This window comes from Nerophis ophidion, linkage group LG26 (genome assembly GCF_033978795.1).
Source record: "Nerophis ophidion isolate RoL-2023_Sa linkage group LG26, RoL_Noph_v1.0, whole genome shotgun sequence".
In the NCBI taxonomy this organism is placed as follows: Eukaryota; Metazoa; Chordata; class Actinopteri; order Syngnathiformes; family Syngnathidae; genus Nerophis; species Nerophis ophidion.
Window position 1 is genome coordinate 35,537,150 of NC_084636.1, and position 15,000 is coordinate 35,552,149.

The 15,000-nt window shown below is 39.7% G+C and overlaps 1 protein-coding gene across 3 annotated transcripts in view; it reads right to left on the minus strand.

Annotated features, from left to right (window-relative positions):
- The window catches only part of LOC133543353 (desmoglein-2.1-like), a 61,974-nt gene that overhangs the window by 8,942 nt on the left and 38,032 nt on the right, over window positions 1-15,000 (minus strand). For all 3 annotated transcript variants that reach the window (XM_061887883.1, XM_061887882.1, XM_061887881.1), the window contains exons 2-13: window positions 10,790-10,912; window positions 10,513-10,668; window positions 5,752-5,893; window positions 5,518-5,678; window positions 5,300-5,434; window positions 4,047-4,232; window positions 3,633-3,898; window positions 3,410-3,552; window positions 3,105-3,326; window positions 2,765-3,007; window positions 2,572-2,702; window positions 2,252-2,497 (exon numbers count right to left, since the gene is read on the minus strand). In XM_061887883.1, the coding sequence (XP_061743867.1) occupies window positions 2,252-2,497; window positions 2,572-2,702; window positions 2,765-3,007; window positions 3,105-3,326; window positions 3,410-3,552; window positions 3,633-3,898; window positions 4,047-4,232; window positions 5,300-5,434; window positions 5,518-5,678; window positions 5,752-5,893; window positions 10,513-10,668; window positions 10,790-10,912 (2,154 nt within the window). The remainder of the gene's footprint in view (window positions 1-2,251; window positions 2,498-2,571; window positions 2,703-2,764; window positions 3,008-3,104; window positions 3,327-3,409; window positions 3,553-3,632; window positions 3,899-4,046; window positions 4,233-5,299; window positions 5,435-5,517; window positions 5,679-5,751; window positions 5,894-10,512; window positions 10,669-10,789; window positions 10,913-15,000) is intronic.

Below are 15,000 nucleotides of genomic sequence, written 5' to 3' on the forward strand. Positions count from 1 at the left end.
ACTTTCACAAATTCCTCAGTAAATTCAGGAACACGTCAGCGCGGAGTTATTGAGTCTGTTTAGCTGAGTGGAAAGGTAGCTTGTGGGTCCATGACCATGACTTCTGTTTTGTTTGATCAGCCGCTTTACTGCCCTGTTACAGACACCATTTGGAAACAATTAAGGGAAGTAAATAAACATTTACAGAATTTCTCTGTGTAAATAACTCATTTCACAAGTGCGCTGCGGCTTATATATGAAAACTTCTTCCCCTTTTTAAAATTGGTGAGTGCGGTTTATATACAGGTGGCATCGGGAAAATAGGGTACAATATTATAAACAGGGGGGTCTCCATAACATTTTTTCACTTCTGATACAACCCTGATGTTGGAGCCTCGAATGTTGGCCGATACGGATATTACTCCAATACGATATCCACACAAATCCTAGTAAATACTTATTTTGTAGTGTGTAATGCAATTTTGTTGACTTAATACTGTTTTTCTTAGTTGTCGTCCACTTTTTAAGTACCCATGATTGTCACGCACACACTAGGTGTGGTGAAATTTGTCCTCTGCATTTGAGCCATCACCCTTGTTCGCCCCCTGGGAGGTGAGGGGAGCAGTGAGCAGCAGCAACGGGAATCATTTTTGGTGATTCAACCCCCAATTCCGACCGTTGATGCTGAGTGCCAAGCAGGGGCTCCCATTTTTCTAGTCTTTGGTATGACTCGGCCGGTTATATTTCCCCCTGACCCAATTAGGACAACAACGTGACAAAATGAACTGACATTTTGTCCACAAATAATAACCAGACGAAAACATCGACAGGAACAACATCCAATAATATTTCATTTCGTCTTGTAGGTGGGCGGGACCAGTTGGGAATATATCCAATCACAGCTCTTTAATGCGAGAGGGGGTCAGTCAGTGGTTAGTTACAAATCTTCTCCAAAAATGTGCAGATTCAGCATGTTCCACATGGTACCACCTGGGAGAACGTGAAGAGGACACGTTGTATTTTTGAGGCTATATACTGCCATCAGCAGGCCGCTGGTGAAACTGCCACAACTGTGAGTTCAAGCTCCGTGTATTTGCTGCTCCCGATTCTACCGCACTCATGAACAAATGATGGTGACTCACAACACACACATTGCCAGAGACGCCTCATATAAACACTGAAAAAGTGCCCGAAAGATATTTATTGGCAAAAAAATGACAACTTTGGTGTTAAACAAATGCTTTGCATGTAGTCCACATAAAAGTGCTTTCAAATACTCTTCAAAGCGGCTTACTTTTTTTTTTTTTACACTGAATTTAATGTAATTTTTGCTGACTTAAGTGTTCGTTGACTAAAACTAAAGCAATTTAGATGCTTAAAATGAGACTGAAAGTCATCAAAAGACCAGGACATTATTAAAAACTGCTGTCAATGTCATGTTGAAAAAGGCACAGTCATGTGAAATGGGTCAAATAAGAATGGTGGTTGTGAAAAATATTAACCTTATGATGGACTTATGCTGTCTTTAAATTGAAGTGACTGGATTCTCGGCGCCACCTGGTGGCCAATATAATTGGGTTGAGCTGACGGCGCAGTAAGTTGAATGATGCGGACCTTGGAGACTTTGCATGTATGCAACTACAATTACTTGATGCTAGCCTAGCTTGTGTGCTATTGGCTGCTCAGCTGTTGTGTAGCTGCTTGCTCCTAGTAGCCTTTTTTGCCTGCCACGTTTACAGTTTGTAAATGACTTGACTAAAATATAAGGAAATGTTCAGCAGTTAACCGATTATCCAAGTAAACACTGCAAGACTGCTTGAATTGCATTCAAGAGTTTAGACATGAGAGATTCCCAAGTATAGATACAAATATATGAAAATGGATTGAAAATACTAAAATGTTAGTATTTACAAATGTTATGATAGCAAAAGTTCACCTCCTGAAGCAGAACTTTAAATGACAGCATTACACCCAACTCCTAATTTTAATTTTCCTGAAGGAACTCTGCTGAAGGAGTCAATAAAGTATCAATCAATCAATCTATCTATCTATCTATCTATCTATCTATCTATCTATCCATTCATCCATCCATCCATCTATCCATCTATCCATCTATCCATCTATCCATCCATCTAACCCTAAACCTGTGGCTCCCCCGTGTGGCGATAATGTGGTATTGCCCACTGCGTGTTTTGTCAGCTTGACTTGGACTGTGCTGGTAATGTAATGTCATACCTGTGAAACAAATATGGCGGAGGTGCTCATTCCTCACCTGCGTGTAGTATTGGGCGAGGATGTGATCTGGCAGAGCGATGCAGTCGAAGGTTTCTGCGGCTCTTTCTGCTCCGACTTCTCCGCCCTCAAACCTGGAGCCGAAGTTGATCTTATTTTCCTGAGTCATGGCCCACAACTGTTTGTCATTCCTTCCCTCAAAAACGGCCCGATTCATGGGATCGACGACGTCTTCGGACCAACGTCCCGAGAACAACTTTGCCGGCACGTAGGTCAGCGGAACTTTCTGCGACAGGCCCAAGTCAGACAAGTCAAGTCGAAGAAATTGAAACTACCGTCCTGCCATAAATTTGGACTCACCGTGTTGTCCCCCTTGCCCTCGGTGCAGTAGCTGATCAGGTGGGAATTGCAAACAGTCGATTGGTCTTGTATGAACCGTGGTCTTCCAACACCATCCCCGCATTGGCATTTGAGCAGTAGCAGTGGAATGACTGGCAAGAAACAAAAACAATCAATAAGGTTCTTCTGGAGTTTTGTCGCAGGACAAACTCACGTAGAAAAAGCAGCGGGCCCAGGAGAAGCAGTCCGATGGCTGCGGGTCCAAGCTCCGCTCTTTTTGCAGGCTGACCGTGGGCTCCTCGTCTCCCACAAATCACTCCGTCCTCGCAGGTACACACCTGGACCGTTACCTTCTGCGGGTGCGGACTCGCCTCCCCCTGCATGTCCTTCACCAGCAATACCACCTCATGTAAACCAGGCCACAGGGGCTCCTGCGTCCTCAAGAAGGCCGAAGTATCTGCACACAGCAACACCCACAATGACGTCCATCATTCGGGGTTTAGCCCTAAGCTAAAATTCCAGAGTAGATGCCATCCCTTATCCGGTGTCCTCACCATTTAGATGTTCCACCTGCCATTTTCCTTTCGTGCCCTCTGGGATGATTTCAAAGGTAAAAGGAGCTCCGTTTGGGAAGTCGTCCTCGTCGACAGCGGTGACAAAAAAGTTATTTTTTGGAATGCACAGAGTCTCGATGGTATTGGTCAGGGTGGGAAAGTGGTCGTTGAAATCTTCCACCTGGATGCCCACAGTGCCAGTTGCGGTGCTTAAGGGCATGTCTGTTTATGGAAACACATCATTTCTAATAAAAACACACCTCCTGTTCTTCCATGACATCAAGATCTGAAGCATGATTATGTACCTTTCGAAATGCAGAGTACTTCGACAAAGTATGTGCCATTCACTAGGAAAGGAGACTCTCTGTCGGGCATCTTGTTCAATTTAATATCAGCAGTGTCTGGGTCGATGGTGAGCCAGTTGTCAGGGTCAGAACTTTTAATGTACCTACAACGGAGCAAAAACAAGCAGTCTGAAGTTGTGTTGGTATCTGAAAACATGAACCATGCCAGTGTGTGTCCACTCACGTGACTTTCTCAGCGGGTTTTCCAGTGTCCTGGTCTATCGCTGGGTAGCTGGCAATGACCTTTTTAATGTTGTTGGAGTCTTCCTCAGACATGGAGATGCCTTTGACTTGGGGATCAAAACGTGGTCCTTCACGCTGATTCTTTACGTTGATTTTGACGGGATACCTTTTGTATGATGTGCTTTCCGTAACTTTGCCATGGACTGTAGCCTTGTTCCTCACTGTAAGTCCAAGGTCCAGGGTCTTCACTTTTTCATAATCCACAGGCTGAGAAATAGGACACCATTATTTTTCTTCTTCATGCTGTTCTCTCTTGCTGGTGTATTTTGGGATGACAAGCTAGCTTGTGTGGTGAGGTTCGGTGGCTAGATGGAGCTAAAATATTTTAGATAACGACAAGTCTCACCAAGCATACCTGATCAAGCATGAGGATGCCCTCGTTGGTATTTGGATCCGTCTTGATGCTGAAGTAGTTGGCCTCGTTGCCTTTGTCGATATCAAAGACGGCTTCCCAATTTTCTGTGCCCTTCAGGTCCAAGTCTTGTGCTTTGATTCTCATCACCTCCACGCCGTGCGTGTTCTCCTCAACGTTGCCCTCATACTGCAAGTCAAACACATGGGCAACCACAGTCTTAGCATGTCGATGAAGACACGACCAGAGACACAACTTAGCCACGGACATGAGCAGTGACAGAACTTAACGAGGGACACAGGCAGTGACGGATTTAACTAGGAACATGGCCGGTGACAGAACTTAGTTCTGTTAGGGACGGTAAAAGAACAACACCTAGCTAGAGACATGACCAGTGACAGAACTTAGCTAGGGACACAAACAGTGACGGAACAATACTTAGCTAGGGGCATGACCAGTGACAGAACTTAGCTAGGATCATGACCGGTAAAAGGACAACACCTAGTTAGAGACATGACCAGTGACAGAACTTAGCTAGAATCATAACCAGTGACAGAACTTAGCTAGGGACACAAACAGTGACAGAACAACACATAACTAGGGACATAACCAGTGACAGAACTTAGCTAGGATCATGACCGGTAACAGAATAACACCTAGCTAGGATCATGACCAGTGACAGAACTTAGCTAGGATCATGACCGGTGACAGAACAACACATAACTAGGGACATAACCAGTGACAGAACATAGCTAGGATCATGAGTGGTGACAGAACAACACATAACTAGGGACATAACCAGTGACAGAACATAGCTAGGATCATGAGTGGTGACAGAACAACACATAACTAGGGACATAACCAGTGACAGAACTTAGCTAGGATCATGACCGGTGACAGAACAACACATAACTAGGGACATAACCAGTGACAGAACTTAGCTAGGATCATGAGTGGTGACAGAACAACACATAACTAGGGACATAACCAGTGACAGAACATAGCTAGGATCATGAGTGGTGACAGAACAACACATAACCAGTGACAGAACATAGCTAGGGACATATCCAGTGACATGACAACACATAACTAGGGACATAACAACACATAGCTAGGGACATATCCAGTGACATAACAACACATAACTAGGGACACATGAGCAATGACGGACCTTAACTGGTGACAGGAAGAGTGACACTTGCAGGCTTGACAAAAAGACACAGAAAAACCCAAAGGAGTATGAGAAAGGAAACTACCTTTTCTTTTTCTGTAGTTGGAGGGTTGTCATTGACATCCAGTACATTTATGGTCAAAGTACTGGTCCCAGTGAGTCCCTCAGGACTGCCATTGAGATCCTGAGCTTTCACCGTCAAGAAGTACTGATCTTCTCTCTTAAAAACAAAAGCAAACCCTTTCAGAATAAAAAAAGAAGTGAGTCCATTCTAAAGTCCCCTGCTTTGGGACTGGTCACTACCTCTCTGTCCAGAGAAGGCTCCTTGACCACAATGTTTCCCTGGCGGTTCATGGCGAACATGCCATGAGGGGGTTCCTGCTTCACGATGGAGTAGACCAGCTGAGTGTTCTTGTTTCCCGGCTCGTCAGCATCTGTTGCGGTGACAGTCGTGACGGGCGTCCCTGGACAACAAAACCAGGTCATCCAACACATCGCCGTGGATGATTCATTTCCACAAAGTCAGACGGTGCTCACCTGGCACGCTCAGTTCATACACGCCCACCGGCTTCATGGCGCCAAACACCGGAGCGTTGTCGTTTTCATCCACCACCTTGATTTGGATTTTGATCTTTCCATGTGCAAGGCTGTTGTTATCATACTTTGCGATGCCCAACAGCTGCAAGGACGTGGAAAGGACTTGGTTTACTGGAACGTACCTGGAGAAAGCGACTTTGAAGGAGTAGAAACACCTGATCTACTGATTGAAGTACAACTAAATATCAAGAAACCACTCATGTTGTACATGTCTATGACTATAGACCACTAATGTTGTACATGTCTATGACTATACACCACTAATGTTGTACATGTCTATGACTATAGACCACTCACGTTGTACATGTCTATGACTATAGACCACTCATGTTGTACATGTCTATGACTATAGACCACTAATGTTGTACATGTCTATGACTATAGACCACTCACGTTGTACATGTCTATGACTATAGACCACTCACGTTGTACATGTCTATGACTATAGACCACTCACGTTGTACATGTCTATGACTATAGACCACTCATGTTGTACATGTCTATGACTATAGACCACTCACGTTGTACATGTCTATGACTATACACCACTAATGTTGTACATGTCTGACTATAGACCACTAATGTTGTACATGTCTATGACTATAGACCACTCATGTTGTACATGTCTATGACTATAGACCACTCATGTTGTACATGTCTATGACTATAGACCACTCATGTTGTACATGTCTATGACTATAGACCACTCACGTTGTACATGTCTATGACTATAGACCACTCATGTTGTACATGTCTATGACTATAGACCACTCACGTTGTACATGTCTATGACTATAGACCACTCATGTTGTACATGTCTATGACTATAGACCACTCATGTTGTACATGTCTATGACTATAGACCACTCATGTTGTACATGTCTATGACTATAGACCACTCATGTTGTACATGTCTATGACTATAGACCACTCATGTTGTACATGTCTATGACTATAGACCACTCATGTTGTACATGTCTATGACTATAGACCACTCATGTTGTACATGTCTATGACTATAGACCACTCATGTTGTACATGTCTATGACTATAGACCACTCATGTTGTACATGTCTATGACTATAGACCACTAATGTTGTACATGTCTATGACTATAGACCACTCATGTTGTACATGTCTATGACTATAGACCACTCATGTTGTACATGTCTATGACTATAGACCACTCATGTTGTACATGTCTATGACTATAGACCACTAATGTTGTACATGTCTATGACTATAGACCACTCATGTTGTACATGTCTATGACTATAGACCACTCATGTTGTACATGTCTATGACTATAGACCACTCATGTTGTACATGTCTATGACTATACACCACTCATGTTGTACATGTCTATGACTATAGACCACTCATGTTGTACATGTCTGACTATAGACCACTCATGTTGTACATGTCTATGACTATAGACCACTCATGTTGTACATGTCTATGACTATAGACCACTCATGTTGTACATGTCTATGACTATAGACCACTCACGTTGTACATGTCTATGACTATAGACCACTCATGTTGTACATGTCTATGACTATAGACCACTCATGTTGTACAACACTATGACTATAGACCACTCATGTTGTACATGTCTATGACTATAGACCACTCACGTTGTACATGTCTATGACTATAGACCACTCATGTTGTACATGTCTATGACTATAGACCACTCATGTTGTACATGTCTATGACTATAGACCACTCACGTTGTACATGTCTATGACTATAGACCACTCATGTTGTACATGTCTATGACTATAGACCACTCACGTTGTACATGTCTATGACTATAGACCACTCACGTTGTACATGTCTATGACTATAGACCACTCATGTTGTACATGTCTATGACTATAGACCACTCACGTTGTACATGTCTATGACTATAGACCACTCATGTTGTACATATCTATGACTATAGACCACTCATGTTGTACATGTCTATGACTATAGACCACTCACGTTGTACATGTCTATGACTATAGACCACTCATGTTGTACATATCTATGACTATAGACCACTCATGTTGTACATGTCTATGACTATAGACCACTCACGTTGTACATGTCTATGACTATAGACCACTCACGTTGTACATGTCTATGACTATAGACCACTCATGTTGTACATGTCTATGACTATAGACCACTAATGTTGTACATGTCTATGACTATAGACCACTCATGTTGTACATGTCTATGACTATAGACCACTCATGTTGTACATGTCTATGACTATAGACCACTCATGTTGTACATGTCTATGACTATAGACCACTCATGTTGTACATGTCTATGACTATAGACCACTCATGTTGTACATGTCTATGACTATAGACCACTCATGTTGTACATGTCTATGACTATAGACCACTCATGTTGTACATGTCTATGACTATAGACCACTCACGTTGTACATGTCTATGACTATAGACCACTCACGTTGTACATGTCTATGACTATAGACCACTCATGTTGTACATGTCTATGACTATAGACCACTCATGTTGTACATGTCTATGACTATAGACCACTCATGTTGTACATGTCTATGACTATAGACCTCTAATGTTGTACATGTCTATGACTATAGACCACTCACGTTGTACATGTCTATGACTATAGACCACTCACGTTGTACATGTCTATGACTATAGACCACTCATGTTGTACATGTCTATGACTATAGACCACTCATGTTGTACATGTCTATGACTATAGACCACTCATGTTGTACATGTCTATGACTATAGACCACTCACGTTGTACATGTCTATGACTATAGACCACTCACGTTGTACATGTCTATGACTATAGACCACTCACGTTGTACATGTCTATGACTATAGACCACTCACGTTGTACATGTCTATGACTATAGACCACTCATGTTGTACATGTCTATGACTATAGACCACTCATGTTGTACATGTCTATGACTATAGACCACTCATGTTGTACATATCTATGACTATAGACCACTCATGTTGTACATGTCTATGACTATAGACCACTCACGTTGTACATGTCTATGACTATAGACCACTCATGTTGTACATATCTATGACTATAGACCACTCATGTTGTACATGTCTATGACTATAGACCACTCACGTTGTACATGTCTATGACTATAGACCACTCACGTTGTACATGTCTATGACTATAGACCACTCATGTTGTACATGTCTATGACTATAGACCACTCATGTTGTACATGTCTATGACTATAGACCACTCACGTTGTACATGTCTATGACTATAGACCACTCACGTTGTACATGTCTATGACTATAGACCACTCACGTTGTACATGTCTATGACTATAGACCACTCATGTTGTACATGTCTATGACTATAGACCACTCACGTTGTACATGTCTATGACTATACACCACTAATGTTGTACATGTCTGACTATAGACCACTAATGTTGTACATGTCTATGACTATAGACCACTCATGTTGTACATGTCTATGACTATAGACCACTCATGTTGTACATGTCTATGACTATAGACCACTCACGTTGTACATGTCTATGACTATATACCACTCACGTTGTACATGTCTATGACTATACACCACTAATGTTGTACATGTCTGACTATAGACCACTCATGTTGTACATGTCTATGACTATAGACCACTCATGTTGTACATGTCTATGACTATAGACCACTCATGTTGTACATGTCTATGACTATAGACCACTCATGTTGTACATGTCTATGACTATAGACCACTCATGTTGTACATGTCTATGACTATAGACCACTCATGTTGTACATGTCTATGACTATAGACCACTCACGTTGTACATGTCTATGACTATAGACCACTCACGTTGTACATGTCTATGACTATAGACCACTCATGTTGTACATGTCTATGACTATATACCACTCACGTTGTACATGTCTATGACTATACACCACTAATGTTGTACATGTCTGACTATAGACCACTCACGTTGTACATGTCTATGACTATAGACCACTCATGTTGTACATGTCTATGACTATAGACCACTCATGTTGTACATGTCTATGACTATAGACCACTCATGTTGTACATGTCTATGACTATAGACCACTCATGTTGTACATGTCTATGACTATAGACCACTCATGTTGTACATGTCTATGACTATAGACCACTCATGTTGTACATGTCTATGACTATAGACCACTCACGTTGTACATGTCTATGACTATAGACCACTCACGTTGTACATGTCTATGACTATAGACCACTCATGTTGTACATGTCTATGACTATATACCACTCACGTTGTACATGTCTATGACTATACACCACTAATGTTGTACATGTCTGACTATAGACCACTCACGTTGTACATGTCTATGACTATAGACCACTCATGTTGTACATGTCTATGACTATAGACCACTCATGTTGTACATGTCTATGACTATAGACCACTCATGTTGTACATGTCTATGACTATAGACCACTCATGTTGTACATGTCTATGACTATAGACCACTCATGTTGTACATGTCTATGACTATAGACCACTCATGTTGTACATGTCTATGACTATAGACCACTCATGTTGTACATGTCTATGACTATAGACCACTCATGTTGTACATGTCTATGACTATAGACCACTAATGTTGTACATGTCTATGACTATAGACCACTCACGTTGTACATGTCTATGTCCTCCCTGTCCAGCACTTTGGTGACTCGTATGGCTCCAGTGGTGCGGTTGACCACGAAGACATCAAAAGGGTACATGTTGGTGCCGACACCCTCCAGACTGTAGGTAATTCTTCCATGATATTCAGCATCGGATCGAATCTGTGGGAGAGTCCAAACACACAATCTGAGTTCTAAAGTGTAGAGTCAACTTCTAACAGGGCTAAATGGCGCCCTCTGCTGGATGGTAGTGCTAAAGCTCTTCTTGACAGCGGTGACTCACCTTGGCGATGGCCTCCTCGCCGGTGTAGTCGTGATTTTCAGTCAGTGGCCTGGGAGGAGTTGCCCATTCTCTCTTCTGGCGGGGCAGGTTGCTTCCGGCGTGGGTCCTCAGCACACAAACACTCTGCAAGTACATCACAATCATCTTTCATCTTTCATCTTCCATCTTCCATCTTCCATCTTCCAGCCTGCAACTCATTTTACAAACCCTGTTTCCACATGAGTTGGGAAATGGTGTTAGATGTAAATATAAACAGAATACAATGATTTGCAAATCCTTTTCAAGCCATATTCAGTTGAATATGCTACAAAGACAACATATTTCATGTTCAAACTCATAAACTTTTTTTTTTGCAAATAATAATTAACTTAGAATTTCATGGCTGCAACACGTGCCAAAGTAGTTGGGAAAGGGCATGTTCACCACTGTGTTACATCACCTTTTCTTTTAACAACACTCAATAAAGGTTTGGGAACTGAGGAAACTAATTGTTGAAGCTTTGAAAGTGGAATTCTTTCCCATTCTTGTTTTATGTAGAGCTTCAGTCCTTCAACAGTCCGGGGTCTCCGCTGTCCTATTTTACGCTTCATAATGCAACACACATTTTCCATGGGAGACAGGTCTGGACTGCAGGCGGGTCAGGAAAGTACCTGTACTCTTTTACGACGAAGCCACACTGTTGTAACACGTAGCTGGGCATTGTCTTACTGAAATAAGCAGGGGCGTCCATGATGACGTTGCTTGGATGACAACATATGTTGCTCCAAAACCTGTATGGACCTTTCAGCACTAATGGTGCCTTCACAGATGTGTAAGTTACCCATGCCTTGGGCACTAATGCACCCCCATACCATCACACATGCTGGCTTTTGAACTTTGCGTCAATAACTGAATGGTTCGCTTCCCCTTTGGTCCGGATGACGCGATGTTGAATATTTCCAAAATTAATTTGAAATGTGGACTCATCAGACCACAGAACATTTTTTCACTTTGCATCAGTCCATCTTTAATGATCTCGGGCCCAGATAAGCCAGCGGCGTTTCTGGATGTTGTTGATAAATGGCTTTCGGTTTGCATAGTAGAGCTTTAACTTGCACTTACAGATGTAGCAACAAACTGTATTTAGTGACAGTGATTTTCTGAAGTGTTCCTGAGCCCATGTGGTGATATCCTTTAGAGATTGATGTCTGTTTTCGATACAGTGCCGTCTGAGGGAGGGAAGGTCACGGTCATTCAATGTTGGTTTCCGGCCATGCCGCTTACGTGGAGTGATTTCTCCAGATTCTCTGAACCTTTTGATGATATTATGGAGCGTAGATGTTGAAATCCCTAAATTTCTTGCAATGTCACTTTGAGAAAAGTTGTTCTTAAACTGTTTGACTATTTGCTCACACAGTTGTGGACAAAGGGGTGTACCTCGCCCCATCCTTTCTTGTGAAAGGCTGAGGAAGCTGCTTTTATAGCCAATCATGGCACCCACCTGTTCCCAATTAGCCTGCACACCTGTGGGATGTTCCAAATAAGTGTTTGATGAGCATTCCTCAACTTTATCAGTATTTATTGCCACCTTTCCAAACTTCTGTGTCACGTGTTGCTGGCATCAAATTCTAAAGTTAATGATTATTTGCAAAAAAAAAAGAAAGTTTATGAGTTTGAACATGAAATATGTTGTCTTTGTAGCATATTCAACTGAATATGGCTTGAAAAGGATTTGCAAATCATTGTATTCTGTTTATATTTACATCTAACACCATTTCCCAACTCATATGGAAACAGGGTTTGTGTACACGCATGTATATATACACACACACACACACACACACACACACACACACACACACACACACACACACACACACACACACACACACACACACACACACACACACACACATTTTTTTTGGTTTTCCACTGAATTTACGGAACTGATTTGTTTGCTTTTGAATTTAGTGAAGTGATTTTTTTTTAAACATCAAATTTTGCTGACAAAAAGGTGTGAGCAAAATGCGTGTTTAAAAAGGTGTTTTGTAAAAATTGTGTTTTAAAATTCCGCGAGAAGGAATTCTGTGCAGAAAAAGTCAGTACTAAAAAATATTTTTCTGCGTAAAAATAAAATCCTTGAATAAAAGTTGAGTGTAAATAATTGAGGGGGGGAACTGAAGGGAGGTGTGTGTAAGCTAATCATTTGTTCTTTTAAATACAGTTTGTTAAAATTCACTGTTTAAACAATTTTAGGGTAAAAAAATTATCAATGCAGAAATGTTTCAAAGTCAAAAGCCACTTCCTGTAAATTTAGATTGAAGCAAAGTGTCGTCTACGTTTTATTACACTATTTTGTTTACTCCTCTCAATTATTATACACTTAATTGCAAAACACACACATTCTGCTCACATTTTTTTATTCAATGAAATAAACAGCGCATTTTTATTGAAAAAAAACAAACTGAACTGAACTGAAAATAGTCAACAAAATTTAAAGGCAATAAATGATTTAGTTGTATAACTTCAGTGTGAAAAAGCACAAAAGACAGAAAAGATCAGTCTTCAGTCTACAAACTAATATTTCTGCACTCCATTTTTTACACTGGATTTCTATGCATTGAATTTGAAAACACTGCATTTAATAAAGTATACATTTTTAAATACACACATTTTGCCCCCATTTTTTTATTTATTGAAATTGTCAGTAAAAAAAAAAAAAAAAAAAAAAAAATCATGTTCACAAAATTCAAACAAAAAAATTCAGTTTCATAAATTCCTTTTAAAACGTAATAAAGACTCAAATGAACTTATTGAAGTCTTCATTTACCAGAAGTGGGGCTTGACTTTTTTTAAGCAACAAATGTTTCTCCACGGACTTTTTTTACACTGAATTTTTACACACTGACTTTTTGAATACACACATTTGCCAACAAAATGTGATGCGATGGAATTTTCAGCATCATTTGTTGTGAAAAAAATAAATACAACTCAGCTCACAAAATTTAAACACACACAATTCCGTTGCATAAAATAAAAATCAGTGCAGAAATATTTCTTGCTTCAAAAGTCAAGACCCGCCTCCAATAAAATAAGACAGAATATTTTATTCATTGATTTTTTTTTTTTTTTACCCAGAATTTTAAAGCACCGTATTTGGAAAACCTGAACTTTTAACCAGACATTTTGCTCACACATTTTTATGTAACAAAATTGTCAGCATCATTTGTTGCAAAGAAAAATCAGTTCACAAAAAATTCAGTTGCATAATTGCAGGGTAAAATAAAAAAGATATTAGTTGATTCAAAAGTCAAGCCAAGTAAATGAAGACTGAATATTTCTGCACACTATTTTTTTATTCGCTGATGTCTTTTGTTAACCCTGAATTTTTACACACTGAATTTTTGGCCTCAAATTTTGCAACAGAATTGTCAACACAAATTGATGTAAAAAAACAAACAAACAAAAAACGGTTAAAATATAAATAAAAAATCATTTAAAATGCAGTTCCCTAAATTCAGTATAAAAGAATTAAAAAGCCGTCATTATAAAATGTCCACTCGTGTTCCTTCAGTGGAAAAGTTATACATTGTTATTAGTACTCTTATTATACATTGTTATTAGTACTCTTATTATACGTTGTTATTAGTACTCTTATTATACATTGTTATTAGTACTCTTATTATACATTGTTATTAGTACTCTTATTATACATTGTTATTAGTACTCTTATTATACGTTGTTATTAGTACTCTTATTATACGTTGTTATTAGTACTCTTATTATACGTTGTTATTAGTACTCTTATTATACGTTGTTATTAGTACTCTTATTATACATTGTTATTAGTACTCTTATTATACGTTGTTATTAGTACTCTTATTATACATTGTTATTAGTACTCTTATTATACATTGTTATTAGTACTCTTATTATACATTGTTATTAGTACTCTTATTATACGTTGTTATTAGTACTCTTATTATACGTTGTTATTAGTACTCTTATTATACGTTGTTATTAGTACTCTTATTATACGTTGTTATTAGTACTCTTATTATACATTGTTATTAGTACTCTTATTATACGTTGTTATTAGTACTCTTATTATACATTGTTATTAGTACTCTTATTATACATTGTTATTAGTACTCTTATTATACATTGTTATTAGTACTCTTATTATACGTTGTTATTAGTACTCTTATTATACATTGTTATTAGTACTCTTA